At 39.1% G+C, this 21,649-nt stretch overlaps 1 protein-coding gene across 1 annotated transcript; it reads right to left on the bottom strand.

Annotated features, from left to right (window-relative positions):
- Positions 1–7,145: 7,145 nt before the first annotated feature.
- LOC148830902 (uncharacterized) lies at positions 7,146–18,161 on the bottom strand. Its single transcript, XM_088922274.1, has 6 exons — positions 18,111–18,161; positions 16,177–16,506; positions 14,315–14,626; positions 13,281–13,413; positions 8,958–9,057; positions 7,146–7,427 (listed from the first exon to the last, which is right to left on the bottom strand). The coding sequence occupies exons 1-6, from the start codon at positions 18,142–18,144 to the stop codon at positions 7,305–7,307; spliced, it is 1,032 nt and encodes a 343-aa protein (XP_088778400.1). The 5' UTR covers positions 18,145–18,161; the 3' UTR covers positions 7,146–7,304.
- Between the last annotated feature and the right edge of the window lie 3,488 nt (positions 18,162–21,649).

Here is a 21,649-nt window from a genome sequence, read left to right as displayed (position 1 = left end):
TATAGACCAGGTGGATGCTGTTGGCTCAATAAACAGAGTGCTTACAGAGCAAAGCTTCTGGCTCCAGAACAAAATGTACTTTTTCTAGCCTTTATAAAAATCCATAAGAAGTTACAAATCTAGCAGGAGACTACACACAGAATAGAGAAATCTTGCATCAATTGAGTTGAAATCCAGTTAGAATATAAAAAAAAGCTTTGTTAGTATGCCCCAGTGCTCTGGAGTGCGTCAGGCAAGCAAGTGCTGTTTTTGATCAGAAGGAGTGCTGTTTCATTGACACCAGCAGCCTCATTGATACACGTAAAAGCTACAACACTCTCGACAGACCTCACACAGCCATACAATATGTGCAGATTTTTTCCCCAACGGTGATGTCCACTTATGGTTATGGTATTTATAAAGAGGAGTACAAAGAATCATATTCAGCAGTTCAGATAAAACACCCAAAGATACAAGTTGGAATAGAAAATACTGCAGAGCTGAAAGGCATACAGGCTGGAGTGAGAATCTTCAACACGTCTGACACTGTTCCTTTGTTGGGTTTCTTAAAGACGAGAGCCTATTTTCACTCCAGCATGAAAGCAATGTGGAGACGCATGGGGGGCAGCTCAGGAGGAGCGGCAGGGGTGAATGAAGTGTGCTTGAACAGCAGGCTACTTTAGGTAATAAGCTGCAGATGGCAATTGTCTAGTGGAAAGGAAAAGATTTGAACCTTCTCTGCTGCATATTTAAAACTGAACGAACAGCACAGGGAATTCATACAGTACTGCGGCAGTGTGACAGAGAAGGGTGTGGAGGGGATCAGGCGGTTAACTCCTGGAGATTAGTCTATGTCTTCACTGCTTGAGTAATGATGGAACGCCTTGGCAATCTGTGCCTCAGCGATTGTGCTACCAAGCTGGTACTTGTGTCACACTGTAAGGAATCCCTTTACCATAATGTCATTTCTCTCTCTCCATTAAGGCTTCCAGTTGAAAATTTTAATAACAACCATGATCATATAGGGAATTTTGTGCAAGCAGCTGTATAAAATCTGTGCTCTGAGTACACCCATGGGTTCTCTCAGCTGTTGTAAATCTTACAGTATATGACAGCAGATAAGGAGTCAGATAGATTTCATGAATACAGAGACTTTAAGCATAAAGTAATTACAGCTACTGGCATATTGATGCCAATATGCAAGTAGAAGCAAGAAGAAGAATATCCATTGGCTTCCCTACTGTGTAACAAACCACATGAAAAGTAAGGCTGAGACGATACCTTATTCCTTTATTATTCATGTTGCCTGTTTTTATTACCTTTTCTTATGTAGGTTGATTAGTCAATGTTAGGGTAACACATAACACAGATATACATGTGGAGGCACGAATGCACTACAGAATTGCTGATACAGGACAACATGAAATAGCCTACACCAGTTTACTCAGAGAGTAAAGCGGACACTTTGAATCCTGGCTGTATTAAGAGTTACACTGTATACTATAACTGAAAGATATTGCAGATGGTCATTTTTTTTTCCTGGCTTTAAACTTTTACACAGGAAACAAAAACATATTTATGCATAGTATGTATACTACATAGAAAAAGCAGTTTTGCAAGCCCAGTTCAATCCTGGGGAGTTACCACTTTCAAGGACTGACGCTATTTCCTACAAGGGCTTGTGAAAAGTGCCTATACACCACATAGACCACTTCTGATGACTTATTAAAACAAAGTTAATTCAAGGCTATGTTACAGTTTCAGAACCTGCTGGGGTAAAATGAGTAGTGTGGATCTCAGTCCAAAACCAGGGAGCTGTCCAGTAGCCACCTGCAGTTGATGGTGCTGAAACAGATGCAATCTTTCTATAGCGTCACTCCACCTAGTGGTACAAGGAACCAGAAGTTTCTAAAGAGCCAAACAAACCATGCTAACAATGTACTGTAGAGTGCAGTTACTGTTCACTCATACTGTCAGATCAGATGTTATTCGATATTTTTTTGATGTGAAAACCAGACATCTGCCATTTTCTGGACAAATTTAAAACCCACAGACCCTCAGTGTACCTAGTACAGATAGAGTAAAGGCTGACAAGGTTCTTCAGAGCTTGTCTGCTATACACAGGGACTATGTACTGTATATAATTTGCTGTTTAAAGAGAACTATCGAGAGAGATCAGCAAGTTTTCAACCATACTGCCCATTAAAAAGTAAAATGATCTTTTTTTACTGCTAATTCAGCTGCTGGCATTATATTATACTGTACTTCTTGTCCCTTTTCTTGCTCTGAGTGTGTGATTCTGTGGCTAACCAATGTGATCTGAATTTGTTTGTGTGGGTATTTTTGTACCGGGTGCTAGAAAGTGAGCACAGTGTTCCTTCGTTGCCTGGGAACAGATTGCTTTGTTTACGGTGCTACTAGAAGCCGAAGGCTCATCGCCTGCACGCTATCCTCCAGGCGCACAAATCAGATAGCTCCAGCGGCCCACACTTCAAACACACTGTCCTCATCAGCCAGGTGTAGCCCGACACCTGCACAGCCCCCTGCCACTGGACAAGCATGCCGATTAGATATCACTCTCACGAAATGCTTCTAAATGCTGTAGCATCTCAGTGAGAGAGGTCAGGCAGACACCAAGCAATAACACTGCAGGGCAGAGTATTACTGTTATCAGAGTAGTACCATTGATCATCTAATGGTTCACAGCAGACTTTTTGCCCCAATGACAAGGAATGTCACCAGGTGCTAAGCACCTAATGAAATTAAACCTAAACGAGTTTAAAAAAAGGCACGAGTCTATTTTTTTTAAAAAGTGAAAAAACAGCCCGCCATCTCCAGTAACTGCACTGAGTGGAAGCACTGCTGTGCTCAAATGTTTTGCAGAAAAGAGAGGGCGAAGGCAGCTTTCCACTGAACTGTTATTGTTTTTTCAGCTGCTCAAAGTTCAGCACTTTCCTGCAAACAAGTTATCCACATATACAGTGCCTTCAGAAAGTATTCACCCCCCATTGATTATTTCTCATTCTACTGTGTTGCAAAGTCAGATTAAAGCATATTTAAATGGGATTTTTTTCCACTCCTGTGGAAGTAATTCTTTATAATGTTAAAATGAAATAAAGTATTTAGATGTCTTCAGAATTATATTAAAAAAAAAATCTGAAAATTACTTAATTGATAAGTATTCACTCCCTTTGTTGTAACAACCTAACTTGGGTGAGGTATTCAATTATCTTGAGAGATCACACTAAATACGTTAACACCTGTGTTCATTTCGAATCCATCTGTGTTCAATTGCACAATAAATATCACTGACTTTGTGAGGTCTCACAACTAAAACAGCAGATCAGATCAGTCCTGCTGTCATGACCAAGGAGCTGCCCATTGAACTTTGAGATGAAGTTGTTAGGTGGAAAAAAGATTGGCAAAGCTTTGAACCTTCCTAGGAGCATCAACAACAAAATGGAAAAAACATGGCACAAGCCAGACACTACTAAGATCAGGCAACATGGATGGAGCCAAATACAGGCAAATCCTTGAGGAGAACTTGTTTCAGTCAGCCAGAGATCTGTGTTTAGGGCAAAGATTCATTTTCCAGCAGGACAATGACCCAAAGCACATGGCAAAAATCATCAAGGAATGGCTTGAAAAAAGAAAGTGGTATTCTGGAATGGCCCAGCCAGACCCCAGACTTGAATCCAATTGAAAATCTGTAGTATGACCTGAAAATTGCTGTCCACTGACACTCTCATCTAATTTGACAGAGTTGGAGCAAATTTGCATTGAAGAATGGACAAGCATTCCACAATTGAAATGTGCAAATCTCGTACAGACATACCCAAGAAGACTCACGGCTGTAACTGCTGCTAAAGGACTATGCACAAAGTATTGACTTGGCAGGGGGCCTGAGTACTTTTGCAAATGAGAAATGTAAGTCTTTCATTCTGGAGAAACGAATGTTGTTGAATAAATATTTTTTATTCACAAATGTGTTGAATTTATTGTGTTATTGAAGGCAGAAAAAAATATTTCAATGTGTTAAAATTTGGAGGTGAAACAGGAACAAAATGCGAAAAAATTCAAGGGGGTGAATATTTTCTGAAGGCACTGTATGGGGCCAAATAGCCTTTTTTCCATTATTTACATTTCTAATGTTCTTAAAATGCTGCTTCCTTTCAATTCATATAAACAAAAAACTGATCACCGAAAAAAAAACATCTTATTTTCTCCTCACTATGCTCAAGTCCAGGTGGGTCAGAATGTGAAAAGGAATTGATACAACTGATATAACAACACAGCTCAAGGCCTGACCAGTATTCAGCAAATGCAGGTCTAACGTCCCAGGTCCGGGTTCCTGGATTACTGTATCGTTTGAAAGAAATGAACAATACCTGGCGATATGTTTCCACATCATTAAATTTCAGTCTCATTTTTGTTAAAACAATGTTTTGACAGGGGGAAATAATCAATTCTTTTGTTTGTTTTCTGGTTCACAAAAGGTACAAAATTTGCACGAAGCATCTGAAAAGCACACTTGGCAAAACAACCAGGAGCTGGTCAGCTGAGCCGCTAACAATAATGCCAACCTGGAGCCATCGTGGGAGCATGTGGCACAGCTTCAGTGTGCAAAGGAACAGGTAAAGGTTCATACCATGCTGAAAGGTAAAGAAAAGGAACGCTACATTTCAGCTGTGGAGCCTTCGGCAGGTGTGTCTGGTGGGACTAGACCTATCAAGTGCTAGCCATGTTCGCTATGAATGTTTTAGAGGGAGAAATTATTGATGCTTTGGTCCTCCAGGGATGTCTTTATGCGCCAGAGGATGGGTCTTGTTGTCATGACTCCTTTGTTCTTGGGCGGGTTTGTTTTGATGAGCTGGTATAATTTCACACTTCACCATGCCTCCCACTGGGCGCCCTGGCACAAGATCCCAGGGAGTCCCTGTGCAGCTCAGACACACTACTGCAGCATCTCATCCAACTCCCAGCACAACCACGCGCACAGCCTTCAACCGGAAAAATAAAGGCAGAAGCATCACTGGCCCAATTAAAAATGCCTGGGACCGGTGCTGAACCCTCAACTACCTTTGATGCAGACAACTACACTTTCTATTCGAAGGAAGGGGCATGGTCTTGCGTATGAGCTGTGCTGTTAATGTTGACTGTCAACACTACTAAACAGAATTAAACTATTTTCCCCAGTGCTTATTTTAACACCACTCTAATAGACCTCATAAACATCTCCTTCATCGTGAGGGTTTCTGGCCTTCGTGCCAGTTTTGAAGCACTGGAGCAGGTATCTGTGGCCACGACCCCAGGTTTTAATAAAGCTGCCATCTTAAAGTTGATCCTTACATCCTGCCCCGACAGGCAGAAGGAACTAAATCATTTTAGTCTTGCACAGAGACGATTACAAGGCAATTGACATTGCTGCAGTGACAACAATGGAAAATAAGTATTCAAAAGATAATTATTACTAAGATAAGTATTCAAAATCCTCAAGGGAACAGACAAATCACAAACCAGTAGACAGAAGTTGACACTACTGTACATGGGAATGGATTTAAAACAAACAACCATAGGCACTTTTTTTAACTCAAAAAGTTGTGGTGTTTTGGAACAAACTGCCCTGTCATGTTGCTGAACCTGATGCCCTGGATTATTTCATGAAATGGATCCATTAACTACTTACTACCAAATGGGCAAGATGGGTCAAACAGCCTCATCTCACTGGTAACTATTTTAGGTTCTTATGCAGAGCAGACAACAGCATATGATCATTAGAACAGAACAGCTGTGTAAGCTCACTGTATTATTACATCTTGTACTGTATCACGTGTCTGTGTTCTGAATAATCTTTCAAATGAATTCACAATTCCCCTTCTTCAGCCCTGTGCTCTAAAACTGGATGAAGAAAACCTCTTTTCACATGTGGCATGTGTGTCTGGGCTGTAGTATGCCACAGCATGTTCAATTAGCAAATCTGCCAGACTGAAATCTTGGGTAGATTTTTACTGCATATAGCTGCAAATCAAACCTAACCTGCATGCATTAGGAAAGCAGAAGTAAACTGGAACAGATGGTGAAAATTCACCTAGTGAGCTCCACATAGATAGGCACCAAAGGCTACAATCCAACCTAGAATGCAGAAGCCATACTGTAGGACTACAGTGCTAACCAAGGCGCGACCATGCCTGCCCTTGTGAGCATTTATCAGGCACCAGTGCCTGATGTTGCTTTCGAACGTGGGGTTTGAGCTCCACCTGGAGGTACAATACATTACCGCAGTGGTGCTGAAATTACCGTTTCTGGTTATCAGTCAGATATGCCCCACAATTGCTCCTCTCTGTATCAGATAATTAAATAAAATCTGACCACTTTTGAAAAACGTTGAACATTTTTAGGTTGAGAGTCAAAGTGAACATAAAACACAGGAAGAAAATATTTGCTATTTTCATATTTTCTTAAGCATTTGCCCCATCTGTCTTAGCGCTGTTTCAATGTCAACAACGGAACATTTAGAAAAGGCTCAGGTGAAACAGACTATCGTCATCGTCACTTTCACCTACCCTTTAACTATAATGGAGTGAGTTTACTTAATTTAATGGCACCTTCCTGAAACCCCCTCTCCCTTCAGGTCACCAGATGCTCAAAAACAGAAATCCGAGCTGACTGCAGGTGGAGATTAGCAGCATATTAATAGCCTGCCTGTCTGATCCCTGTTCTATTATTCATGGCTGGGTGCAATGCAATATAGAAGCGCTTAGTGAAGTTATTTATATTTCTTCGTGAGGGACAGTTCATGTTACCAGTACCTGAATCCAGAAATAGCAGCAAACAATTTAAGAGTGAGAGCGATATGACAAGTGAGGGACTCCAAGATCTGTCCCCATCTAGTGGACATTTTAAGTACAGCAATACCAATCTATTCAGACTGACATTTCCCATAAAAATCAATAATAATGACTATTATTGACGTTACTACAAGCAACTCATTCATGGACTTTCATTGGTACAAATAATTCCAGGTTTACCACAAGAAAATAGTTGGTACAGCCTGTGTTTAAAAGTATATATTCCTTTAAAAGGCATTTATTTTATAGGATTAGGAATTAGTTGTATTCATATCTGAAGACCAGCGTATTTTTCTCACATGGTATAGTGTCCCTGAGTAAACCGGAATTGTCTGGCATCACAGTTTATACTGCACAACACTTTCATTCCTCCCATGAATGGCATGATCTGAAACCTGTCCACCGACTGCAGTTCTCCCATGAAGGCAGTAACTCATGTGTGAAGTTCAACATGCTGTAGCTCCGCAGAAGACTGAATCAGAGGTGCTGGGCTGAAAGCGAAGAAATGATCTCCTTGCTGTTGAGTTCCTTCAGTCCTCTGCAGTTTCTGTGCAGTTTTTTTTCCAGATATGTACTGTACTGTCTTCTGTGCCCTTTATTCTGAAACAGAGACGCATACAGTAGGTAGGCTCAGCCCTGGACTCTCCACTGAGTACGATCATTTAAAGCAAGAACGGATTCTGTGCCCTTCATCATTTAATAATAAGTCTGAAATGACAGACATTCCCAAGTCAACTGTATCTATACATATACTGTATATATATAAAAATTACATTTTCATTGAGCTTTTCATCCTACAGCTCTAGTATATACTGTATATATAGGTGGAGACCTATGTAGCATCCATATGAGTGATGGACGGCGACCATAATGTACCAACTGCCCCCTGTGAATCTGTGAAGTAGATCAGGCAAAGAAATGAGAACCAACTGATTTAAGGGAAAACGTGAGGTAGACCAGATTGTGTAAACCCAGAGTGGAATTCAGCCAGGATACCAGGGTTAACACATGAGTCGCTACTCACATGAATAGTGCCATAAGAATGTAAATCACCAAATAGATCTTGACTTAATATCTCCTACAGCACGGTGTCCCAGTCACTGTATTAATATGCTTTGATTTTAGACATTCTGGTTAAGAGAAAACTGCTGAAATCTGCCAAGATCAGGCTATAAGGGGGTAACACTGTTACTGTTTCTTGACCTGTTCAAACAGTTGTTCCCTAGCAGTGGTGCACTCTGGAGCTATGGTTCCATCTGTGTACCCAATTTCACACACATAACTTGTTTCCACTGCTGTTATCCACTGAAGGGCATGCAGTGCATCATGGCGTGTATAATGACTAGCTCACTTGCCAGCATTCAGTCTGTAGTGTGTACTACCATTTTCTATTGGAACATGTTTGATAGATGTGCAGTCTGAGCCAAGGGATACATTTATCCACAGTGTACAATCCTCATGACAATCGCATAGAACACATGACTTAAATATAAGACAATAGTTAATGATCATATTCAGAGCATGCTGCAAACATTGCTTTTCCCTGGATAGAGGAGAAAATTCAATAAGACACTCATTATAGTCAAGGTATTTAAGCTGCAGGCTCATTTACACTGATGAAGTAGAAAAATAAATATACAGTATGCAGTTTTAATACATCATTTTTATGTCCAGATTAAAAATAAATGAGCATGAAATAACCAGCTTCTGGTTTTCACTAATACACAAGAGAATGTAGTTACTCACACCTGAAATACAAAAGAAGAGGTTATTCAACCAATTGCAGTAGCAGATTGCTTGAAGCTCTATTCCATGAGGGACAACGTTTCTGCCTTGGCTTTGGGCTCTAGAGTGGCAGAATATGTTTCCTGATCAAAATCAAAGTGTCCAGTTGTGACACTAACTGAGAAGGAAGTTGTCAAATTGGTCACAAACTAGTGTCAAGCACTGATTTGAAAAATGCATGAAGTTAAAAAATGAGAGAGCACTCACTGTGGTATAAGAAAAAAACGAATTGCATGTCTTCTTGCAAGCACAATAGCTCAAGCAATGCAGGTCTGCAGTATGGTGTATAAGGAAGAGTGGAGATTTTTTTTATGTCCGATTCTTTCTTGCGTTCACCTAACATACCTTGAAATATCTGCGCAGCAGTATAAGAGACACCAGAAGAGCCACAAACAGCAGCCAGCGACACACTTCATATGACAAAGACTTCACTGTATGGCTGCACCTGAAAAAAAAAACAGCAATGGTGAGACAGAGCGAGTTCCTGACATTCCACTCTACAGCAAACAGGGTCACCGAGACTCGGACAGGACACATCCGTCAGATGCACACTAAGCAGCATGTGACAAGGTGTCTGAGCACAGGCAGCGAAGCAATGTGGCCCACAGCCAGGTCTAGCCTAGCAAGCTGGGCAATTGCCTAGGGCCCGGAGGCCACCTGGGGGCCCCCCCTCAATGTAAGATAGATAAGATAAGATCACTTGATTAGCCATATACAATTTCTTGCATTAGGAATTTGTCTTTTCGCATACCCCAGCTTGCTCTCCATGAGACACACAGACACACAGACAGGGAGAGAAGCTTGGGGTCAGAGCGCAGGGTCAGCCGTTTATATGGCACCCCTGGAGCACCTGGGGTTAAGGGCCTTGCTCAGGGGCCCAACGGAGTAGGATTACTTCGCCGGCCGCAGGATGTGCAACTCAATACATTTTTTCACATTGACAAATTCCCTCCAGTGGCTCTTTCTGTTGCTGCTGTGCTGATCTGGACTGTTAAAGTTTGCTAGCTACAGTATAAATGATAAAATTAGTAGTTGTGAATTTAAGTAACAATAATAATTGATTACACTTATATAGTGCTTTTCTGGACACTCCACTCAAAGCACTTTACAGGTAATGGGGACTCCCCTCCACCACCACCAATGCGCAGCATCCACCTGGATGTAAGTGTATAAACCAAATAAACTAAGTGTAGTGGTTTATTTCACCGTTGATGTAGTAATTGACTCATATTTGCCATAAGATGACAGTATCGGTGTAGTTTCAGCCGCTGCTACGCCAAATGATGTTTGTTTGATTTTGGAAAGCAGAAAATGTTGATCAATTTTATTAATCTTTCATTACATCTCGCAAACATCCTTTTACTTGCATTGCAAACTGTGCTGTAATGGTTTAACATTAAAATAATGTAGTAGCAACTGGTAAACACGCATTGTCCTCCAAAAGGATGTACCAACTGTACAGTACAAGGCAGTGGGAAAAAAAACAGTAGAAAAGAAGAGCAGGATAAGTGATCTCAAAACAGAGGTATGCCAAATCAAGTCACTGTATTTATAATGCCTCTGTATTTCATTGGGTTTTGAGTTTGCCAGGTCCATGTACAGTAAATAGCAAATGGTGCACAAGCCACATTTTCTAGCTAGACGTGGGGACTAGTTGAGGCGTTTGACTAGAAGACAACAGATACATGTTTCATGTTATAATTTTCAATGTGAAAATATGTGTTAACTTTGTAAAATGTGTGCCTCTTTGTTCTTAAGTTATTTATTATGTGTTCTTCAAAGCTAGTTAGTAAACGTTTCTAGTAATATAATTCATTGATGTAATCGTTATAAACAGTAAAATAAGGTCAGGGTGGGAGCTGATACAGGAGGGGCCCTTTTTAAACAAATTCAAAATTTCTGCTCACCAGTTCCACTCTTTGAAATAGCTGGTGGCATACATTTTGTTAACACTGTAAGTGACTGCTTTTAGCATTCATAAACACGTTGTAAACAAATATACTTCTAAATTAATGATTGACAAATGTGACGATACCTAATCTAAATTACATTTTTAAATCTAAAGAAATGAAACGAGAAAATATTTCAGCATTGAGCTTATTCAGATCACGTGTCTAAAATGTTTTCGTAATGGATAGTTGGTCCCAACTGCTACACGTGAAACCAAACCAAACAATGTAAATTGAAAATGTTATTCCTGATGCAATTGAGAACGAAAAAAAAAAAGAAAAAATCCAACTTGCTTAACGATGACAAAGAAACAAGTATATTAAGAAGTGTAATAAGAATATTGCACTGATGAAAATGTTTATGATAACGTGACAAAGAGAGAAAGGTCACTGTAGAAGTGGTAGTTTGTAAGTTGAATTTACTTTGTAGCTGGATAAGCGATGATTGAAAATTTATGGAGTGATGTATTGGTTTAAAATGTTATATTTTTTATTTTAAATTCCTACATGTAGCTACTTTGTAATGTTTAATTAAAATGTAACTGTTTTGGTTTTAGATTGTAAGCCGAGTGTTGGCTATACAGTATCATCAAAACATCTGCCCCCGCACTCCCCTGCTTTTCAAAGTAACAATCTATTTAGCAGTTCAAACGTTGTTTAAATGATAAAAAAAAGTACTGACGCTGAAGTCATTTTCCACAACATATGCAAACTATATTAATGTTGCTATAAACAACTACAATCGAGCTTCGACCCGAGCTGCCGAGTTCAACATGCGCGATAGCACACATTGAAGTGACTGTGATGACGTACTGTAGCAACTAGTTTGCTTTTCATATTGAAAAAAAAAAAATATTCGTCCGACCCTCAGACCTGGATACCCTAAAGACTGTAGAGGACTAGAAAGAAGTCAACTCAGTGAAAAGGAAATCAAAACCTTCACAACAACAAAGAGAAAAACAATTCTGCTCACACACACTACCCACCGCGATAGACAGACAGGAAGCAATCCGATGTGAAATTTTTAATTAATCAGGCCTTCGTGGCAGCAGAAACTCAAACTCAGCTCTTCCAGGGCTCACTTTTTCTGGCTTTTGTCACACCCACATTTCAGTTACACAGTTAGTCTATTTAGTCAATTAGCTGCATCATTGTAACATTTCGAACCAGCCTCTAGGGTGATTTAAAATACAGTACATGCAATTGTACCTTGAATGAACTGAATATCTTTTGTAATCAACTATAAAATACCTTAAATATAATAAGGTTAATTGTTTAATTGACTACGCTGGCTGAAACATTAAATGGAAGACTCGGGGTTCTCCAGGAACTGAGTTCTAGATGTTATTAAAATATTTGAGCCTGATACAGTCCTCTCAATTTATCAAGCAGTGTACTAGAACAATTCACTGACAAATAAAGACTACACTGTTCTGTAATTTCAGTTCAAAACACACCTTTAATGAAATCAAGGCTTGTGTGGTTGGTGTCTATAAAGGATGTATTACTAAATGTACATACCCCAGTACATTTGAGTACTCAAATCCTAAGCACAGCTCTAGGGTTTATGGTAACATGCTGACATGCATCTTGCACCTACTGTAGAAGAGATCTCCTACATGTGCAGTGACAGTGACACCATTAGGAAAAGTGAGTCTTAAAAACCAATGACGCTTACAGGTTTCCAATTATTCATTTTAATAAAAAGCTCGTGATAGAGCACATCTTAATTTATATTTATATTTGACAGCATGCTGTCAGACTGGCCTTTAGCCTATGGGTTCTTATCTGTCAGCTTATCAGCCCTCTTCCCCCTTTGATAGTGATTTGGTTTCCATAGTGCCTGCTTTCTTACTTTCCAGTCCGCCTCCACCGCCCCATTCAGAAACCACAGCGTGTACACTGAGCTCTCAGCCCACACCCTCCTGCTCTGTATCTCAGAAAGACTCCAGGCTTGCCCTTGTCCTCAACACACTCACACACTTTTCTCGACACTTTTTATTTCAGTCCTAATGGAGGGAAACGAAAACTAATTTGCCATTAAAAAACAAAGGCTTTTAAAATGGGAGCAACACAGGAATGAAGAGCCTAGGACTATCAGGAAGGCTACAAACAACAGGAGGCCATTTGGCCCATCTAACTCATTGGGTTGCTAATAGCTAATTGATCCTGCCATTTTGTAAAAGAAGTCGGGATACGGTCCTCAACATCAAGCCTAAGTAGTATCTTCCATACTTCCACAGCAAACAGTAAAACAGTTTTATAGGGGGCAGACAATACCCCAAACCTCCCACCAGTGCCCCAGATTTCAGTTGTTACAATTAATTTTAAGTGACAAAGGTCATTTCTGCCCCAACTCTCTTGTAGTTCTGTAGAACACCCACTCCCCACATGCAGTCCTGATTTTAATTAGCTACTACTAATTAATTACCAACTACTAAACAGGGCTACAAGGGCCAAATGTCCTTCTTTCTTTCATTTGTAACCTTTGTTATGATCTCACAATCTTTACCCCTAAATTAACGATTTAATGAAATGCAGTTGGCGTTTAAGAGGCAGATGATTTGATTCATTCTGAGTCAGAATACAAATTGCATGACTACTCCATGACCATGCAACGTTATTTATATTTTCCATGGTAGCAGTTAGTGATAACGTGGTATGAAACAGTAGTGCTTATACCGAACAAGTATACATTTTAAAAATGCCTAGGGCTTACCTGACAGAGACATTGAACTCACTGGCCTCACTAACTACTGAGGAAGGCTGATAGCCATCTGTGAATTCAGTGGATATCAGAGCTGTAGCTGTGCTCATTAACTCTTCATCCCAGCACTCATAAGAATGATCACCTGCCAAAGAGAAAACAATAAAAATACATCTGTACAAATAAACAACAGTCATTTTTATAAAACTTTGCGGTGTACTATAAGTTCTAGTTCTAAAACTTAAAATTATTAATGCCGTCACTTTCAGTGCTGTTTTTTCTCTTTTGTCATGGATTCCACTTTTCCTAACATATTATTTGAGCTATAAAGCACCACTATGGCATAATTACTATTACTGAGGTTATTCTTTTGTATTTTTCAGTAACCTATTAAACAAACAAGCAGTCAAAATAATTTGCCCACTACAAATGGCTTTTGCCCTGACCAGGGTTTTTCAGCACAGCGTACTGTAGCTGTATCTTGACTTTAACTCATCATATTACCATCTATCCATTTTCCAACCTCTTTTTCCAACTCAGAATCGCTGTGGAGCCAAAAAGCAACAGGCACAAGGCAGGATACACCACAGACGGGACACCTGTCTATCTCAAGGCAGACACACACTCATACCAGGGCCATTTTTCCTAGAAGCCAGTTAACATACCAGTATATCTTTGGACAGTGGGAAGAAACCGGAGCTAGCAGGGGAAACACACACGAACATGGGGGGAACATTCATACTCTACACAGATAGCACTCGTGGAATTGAACCTAAGGACCCAGCTCTGCAAGGCAGCAATACTAAACACTGGACCATTGTATTGCTCTTACCCGTTTCAAGTAAGGACAAAATAAAACCAAAAAGCTCAGTCACAATATAACTGCATTCTACTGATGTGCCTCAGTTAGCAGAACAGTAATCTGTAAAGTGGACTCACATTAACAAAGGTTTCTATCATGGAATTATAAAAGTCTCACAATCCAGCAAGAATCTCTGCATTGTACAATCCCTATATTCCTCAGGGCTGCTAGCACTGGTACTCACTGCCAATAGTGACATGATAGGCACACTGTTCCTCAGCTGGCTTGAGAAGTTCTGCTCTCACAAGGTCACTGTGCTCCTGGTTCGCACTATTGCTGGCTGTGCAGTAGTAGAGCTGACTCTCGGCCAGAGTGGTGCAGCACAAGGTCAGGTCAGTGGAGAACTGCACTGGGACATCAGCTGGCTGGACACTCTTGTACCAGGTGTACTTCACACCTGTCCCTTGCACACTATTGCAGCGCACTATCAGGGGCTGTCCTGAACAAGACACCTCAGCAGGGCCCAGGAATACCAGGTTAGGTCGAGACACTGGAACTGTTGGGATATAAAAGGAAACATACTGCAAACACATACAGTACAGTATATAGGGCCTCCATAAGAACTCTATTAATTAATCCACGATTAATTAATTAATTGATGATTAAGAGAGATGACTCAATAACAAGCAGTCAAAATGTAGTCAATATATAGTCAAAACAATTCAGATATTACTACTTCAAATCCAGCACACTTAGTTTATGACAGACGTGTGCATGATTTCAAGTACAGTGGTTAGACACATTTGATAGCCAGTGTATTCTTGTTTTTCCATGCCTCAATGATTGCTGTTACTTCCACTGCTGAATCCTGTCAGAAGCAGGAGGTCAGAAATCCAGGGGATCACAAGAACAAACGATAAATCGCTTACTAGATTCGCAGCTCAGGCTGAAGAAACCTCAACAGTGAGCGAGGACAAGTTGCACAGTGGAAGTTTAAATAGACAAAGTGTGTAAAGTTAATTAGTGGGTGCTCGTGGGATTGCGACGGCGTCTGCGTGCCTGCTTGTGGTTTGTGACAGAAGCTCAACAATATGCTAAACATACTGCACTCTTTCAATCTGGGGCTTTTTACCACTGCGTTCCACGGCACTTAATTCTTTCCAACTTAGCTTAATTAATGTGTCCTTATACTCAGTAAAGGTAAGTTTTTGAAGAGAATGCCCATGATGTTATTGTACGCAACTGTCAAGCAAGCAATTGTCCAGAAGCTAGATATACAGTACAGTATGTGTCTTCAAAAGAAGTACTCTGCCTTCACTGTGGACGATGAAAGTACTGTTTGTTTCCTGTCAAGCAGGTATGCAGGTGTGACTCAGTTAGTAAGCAAATTGTAGAACTTAAAAAGAACTTAAATACTGCATATTGTAGAAACAAAGATGGTAGATGAGTTGTTTTTTAACTCCAGCCATCTCAATGAGTTGTCAGCTCAAAGAGTGCAGCAGTTAGTCCAGTAAGATGGCATGACTTTACAATGTGCCTGAGTCAAATTTAAAAATATATTATAAAGGAAATGGAAAACCACCACAGATTAACTCACTTGAGTGTGGGTTTGGTGTTGCAAGATTATAAATAAGTGACAAAATAAGAATCTGTCTTCTGTGGAGGTAATCAGCCCACTTCATGCAGACCATCTGCACAATTCTTCTCGAACGTCACAGTTATTCCTCCTGGTCAGGAGGAATCAGTCTATTTTACTGATTTACTGATACAGTATAAAAAATCAAGAAAAAGTCAACATAGGTATATATGGCCTATAGGTATACAGTATCCGGTACATATACATTTCTCAGTATTAATCTGACTATTATCAGCTAACATTGTTCAATTAATATTTACATTTTCTTTTTCTTTACATGACTACTTGTGGTGCATATTTAACTTCCTATTTTGTATTACATTACAATACTTGTGTGTATACTTGTGTACATTAAAATGTCGATAGGAAGTGAATTAGATGCTGGAATATTGGGTTTTAAGGATGCTGAGAAGATGAAGGATGAGTAGGTGAGCAAAGGAAAAATACTGTAGACAAGCTCTTTACTGTACCTTCTGTCACCTTGATGGTGATCTTCCTCATAATATCAGTATAAGGTCTGTCAATCCCCACCCAGTATACTCCTGTATCATCCAGACGGAGCTGTGTCATTCTGATCAGCAAGACTCCTTGTCTATCATGTAAAAAGATCTTCCCTCGATATTCCCATTTCACAAAGTTGTCGCTGTCTGCCAGAATCTCACACCAGTTGCGCGATTCTCCATGGCACCAGTACTTCTTGTTATACAGGTATCCGTTGGTCTTGTAATGACAGACGACTGTGAGAGTTCCTGCGACTGTGCTTTTCTCCTCATCTCTGTCACAGTGGAGCTGGACACTACCTGGTAATGAACATTCACGTCCTTTAATACCTCTAGATTCTTATGCGTCAGACATACACACAGACGTACACACACCCAAATAATACAACTATAAATAAAATATAAGAAAGGATTTCCATTATTGAATTTTGAAACAACATCTACAACACATCTGTGTCTTTGCTGAATAGAAACGTAGTATTTTAAGACAGTATTGCTTTCACTCCCTTTTAAGAGCAGGTCTGATGTTTCCCTGTCCTGAACTCATCTTTCCTTCTGCTTAGGCAATCTTACCAGTAGCTGCAGTAGAAAACAGCCTCACGTCATAAAGCTCTAAGCTTCAAAGCAGGCAGATTTCACTTATTTTGGAATGCCTTGTTTGTATTGCGCCAATGATATGGAAGTTAAGTTTTTTTTTTTAGCTATGCACCAAGACTGTTTTGACAATTGGATTTTAGAAATCACCCATGTCAAACCATTCTGAAAGTCACATTCTCATCACCTATTCATCTGGATGAATGGATCAGTGTTACAAAAATCTAAAAAAAAAAATAAAAACCCTGTACTTGCCTTATATCCCTATTGCATGTTTCAAGAAACAGAAACAATTAAAGGTTTTAATTTTGAAACCTATTAAAATATTCCACATTAACCATAAATGAGAAAGCAAGCAGGCCTTTAAAAAAAGATGAGTTAATACAATTCTATGATGAAAAATGATCCAAAAATGCTATAATACTGACACCCAGACACCAACAAGTGACTAGTTGAAAAAAACCTAAAAAATCCAGCTGAAAAATAAGATGATGTGTTATTTTCATTGTGTTTAGGTTATTTTTCTGTTTTTAAACCATCCATCTGTTCATCTTCTGTTATCACCACCTGGTGAGGACTGTAGTCATTTAATGTAATGCCCTAATTTTCTCTCTCCACTTTAAAACAAATTTATTCTTTCTGCACTTAATTTCAAATTATTTTGATTAATCTCTGAGACATACAGTAAGAATGCGAAAACAGGAATTTCATTAAATCTTTCTAAATTAAACGATTTTACTGAAATAATCAGGGATATTCATAAACCCAAATATGTTTTCATTCTTACTATAACGTAGAGTATATTAATATACTGTACATCTGCAAGCAATCACACAGCCAGCAGATGTAACTATTGGCCTTAATTATTGATGTAATTATTTCCCAAACTGTGCTTCATGAACGATGATATCTGTTCAATGTTAACTAGACATTACTATTTATCCGACGTAAAATTGATCATAGGATATTCTAGTTAATATTTCTAGTAAATTAAGATAATTTGAGACATACTGTAAGGCTAGTGTACCTTATTTGATCCTCCCACAGTAGCAAGTTATTGAATAACATTGCAGGAGATGGTGGGCACAACCTCTATACAGTATTGTTAGAAGTTACTGGTACAAGATATTACAAAATATCCTGATACGTCTGTAACAGACAGTGAGCTACTCATAAAGAGACAAAGGCAGACAGATATGTAAAAAATCTTAGTATATCATTTTACAACACTTGTAGTTTAATTTTTTTTCTTCCGTACAAATTCTTAAAAACTTAATCTGATGGCTGGTAGAAATATGTACTGTACTTACTCTGAAAAAGCAGCATTAAACACAAGACTCTCATCACGCCAGTTTGCCTGGGGTATGTCAGACAACAACAGGATGCTCTGTTCAAGTGGACTGTGGTTTTGTTGTCAAAATGCCGCATGCAAACATATTCACTGTGGTTTTTTCTGGTCACCTTTATTACGAGCCATTTCTTTGAAATTGATATTTTTGCAGAAATAGTATAGATGAGGTAATTTTCAGAAATTCCTCTGGTAAATTTGGCCTTTGTTTTTCAAATCACCCCTTTAGTTATTGATTATTGCTTACCAATTAACACCTTCAAACAGTGTAAGAGTAATAAACCCTTTTCATCACCCAGAGGTCAGAAGAAACATGGGGTTTTTCATCTCATCTTCAAACAACTGTCTTTTTCAGAAAAAAAAAAGTTCAAGTTACAGTGGAATTAAATATTGGTCCTTCTGGCCCATGATGCAAACAAGACACTGACATTGTAGACAGGATACACATAGTGCAATTACTACTAAAATTATTAATACTAATATTGATAAATAGAATGGTGCAAACTAAGACAGTGTACACCAGAACAGAGACAGTGTACACAGGAGATACTCATAGTGGAATTTAACTATTACAGAATAGTACAAAAAATACATCTTACAGTGAATGGAAAAAAAAGGTTCATTGCACATTTTGCAGATATGCAGGTTCACATGATAAGAAAGCTGTCCGTGCCTGGCACTGAAGCAAAATGCAGCTGCATTCTTTCTGGTGTTTAGCCTTGCTCCACTGGTTGAGGTAACATACAATAAAAGTTCTTCATTCTTACTATGACGCTGAACCTCAGAAATGTCATCCCTCTTTGCAGAATTACAGGAACAAAATATTTGATTTGATCAGTAAGTTTAATTTATAAGCCAGTTTAACCAGATGTCTGGGTAGGTCCAACACATTGCATGTCAGTGTGTAGCACATACCTCTATGGAAACAAAATACATTACATTCATGTAATGACACTGAATCCCATAAATACAAAAGAATAAAGTATTTGTGAATTTCGTAATATGGGCACCATAAACAAAAAAACATTATAGAAAGACTTTATGAAGGAGCACTTCATGACGTCACTATTCGATTTGCTACCCACAACCTAGAAAGCAGTGTGCATCTGCAGTGATTACGTTTTTATACTGTATGAAACCTTTCAGTGTCTTTTGCCGGATTTCTCAGAGCTGCCACTAGAGGGCAGATTCCGTTTGAATATAAAAGGCAACTTTATCAGAACTCAGAGCTGCAATTTCATATTGCGCTTAACAGCAAATACTGACACAAATACTTTCATGCAGCGGAGAAATACATATTTAGTAATCATTTACTGATCACCACTGATTGTTTTTTTTTTGCAGTTGCAGGGCACACTGGCGCTAAGTATAAGTACAGAGAGGTTTGTGATTATATCATTCTGGCTATCATCTGGCAAGGGAAGGTGAATCAGGAAAGAGATCCAGCATTTCACCAACATCCACAGAATGTGTGGCTCTCTTGTTGGAGATCAACCCAGTGAGATCTGAGAACATAGGTTCTGATGAAGAGAAGGTAAGATGATAATGTTGGCTGGACGTTTCAATCAAAACTCTATTGTGCAACTGATTTTTATACAGAGATAAGCTTGGAGCCCTTCCAGCCCTTCATAAGAAGGCCTTTAGGCAGATGCACAACAACAAGGAGTGGAGCTCACATCACTGGTACTCCTCCTCACCTGCAGGATTTGGAATGAGGAAAAAAATCCGAGATGATTTCTGGGATGCCATGAGCATGTGGATATTACAGAGGTTTCTCTGTCTATCACAGGGCGATCATCGGCTGCACCCTTCAGAATTGTCAGTGTGGGTTTAGGCCAGAACTGACACAATGTTCACTGTTCACCAGTGGCAGGAAAAGGTTGAGAAAAGACAAAAAACTTTCTACTACTGTATATGGCTTTTTTTGACTTTACAAAATGAAAACCATTAATTGTATCAATGAAGAAGCCATGTAGAGAATCCATGTGAAGTACTGATGCCTTCCAAATTTTGTCTTTGCCTGCACTGTGATGATATTTGAGCAGTGAATGACAGTATCTATCATGACCCCCCCTTGAAGTTTAGGCAAGAATCAAGCAAGGCATGATATCATATCTGGTCACCACAGTCTCCTAGTTGTTGTTGCATGTTCTAAATTTTCTGATGGAAGAGTATTTAACTCTTTAAAGCACAGCATAAGGTGTTCCATAGAACCATGACACAAAGTGTTTTAAGCTACCATTGAGACATGAACAGACCTCTTTTAACATCCACCAAAGCCCTCATCTATGATATGGATCCATCTGACTTTCTTCTCTATGCACCACTGAACCATGGCCTCCATGGTCAAAGATCTAAGAGTGATCATGAGATCCAACAGCTTATTGTGGTTTAGACAGGAGACAAAAGGCTTCCAACAGTGCCATGAAACCAGAATCATTCAAATGTATGTATTAAAGATATAGTGAACAGTGATCAGCCCAATGATAAGTGATACCTGGTCTCTTCTTTCATTTCTGAATGAGCTCTCATTTTTTAAATGCTGACATATTTGACATTTTGTGAGATATTTGAAGTTTTTCGGGATGGTGACAGACAGTAACATCTTTATGCTCCAGTCATGCTTCTGTTTTGCTCTTAAGGTATTCAATGCATTGTTTAACCGCTTTAAAATATGCAGTTTCACGTAAGTGACTGGGTGTTTCTGACATGGGAAAAAATGTTCACAGAACCAGCATTACAGTCAAACTGTAATTAGATCAAATTATGCTGCTAGCTGTAATGGCATCAAAGCTGCATGTACAGTACTTTCCAGAAGCCTGCTCATTAATCAACTGACTAGAAGTGCATATGACTTAATTAAAATAATATCAGTATGAAAGCTTATCAGTGTTCGTTTTATTGAAAGCAATAATGCAGATTAATGTGGAATTAAAGGTGGACTTGTTGCACAAACAATCAGCAAGTGCCATTTTATATACTTTGTGCCTTATAGTTCAATCTCTACAGTGGCTGTTGTAAGACAGCTAAAATATGCCCATTTCCATATGGTCCAAAACAGCAGCTACAGCAGGACTGATCCAGCTACAGGAAATGTTTGGTTGAGGTCATACTGTACTTACATTCACATACTTTTTACTTTTTCCAGCATAGACACTAAATGTTTAAACAATGTGCTAAATGTAGTCATGAAAAAGTGACAATTGTTTATGTGTTATTTGTTTAACCAGATTGTATTTAATTATTATTATGACTTATCTGAAGATCAGATCGCACTTTAGGAGCATGTAATTAATGCAGGAATACAGATGATTCCGAAGGGTACACAAACATTTTTCTCACAACTGTAAGGTTGGTTTTTATTCATGTAATAAATGAAAACTGGATTTACTCATCTGAAGTACTACAGGAGAAGTGCCAGAAGCTAGATTTTTGAACAGACAATTTGTCTTCATTCTTAGTTCCCTATAATAGAGTGGCAGGCTGAAATTACACTTCCTA

The sequence above is a fragment of the Atractosteus spatula genome, chromosome 7, assembly GCF_055471065.1.
Source record: "Atractosteus spatula isolate fAtrSpa1 chromosome 7, fAtrSpa1.hap1, whole genome shotgun sequence".
In the NCBI taxonomy this organism is placed as follows: domain Eukaryota; kingdom Metazoa; phylum Chordata; class Actinopteri; order Semionotiformes; family Lepisosteidae; genus Atractosteus; species Atractosteus spatula.
Note: the sequence above shows the minus strand (reverse complement) of the source record. Positions and strands in the feature narration are given on the sequence as shown.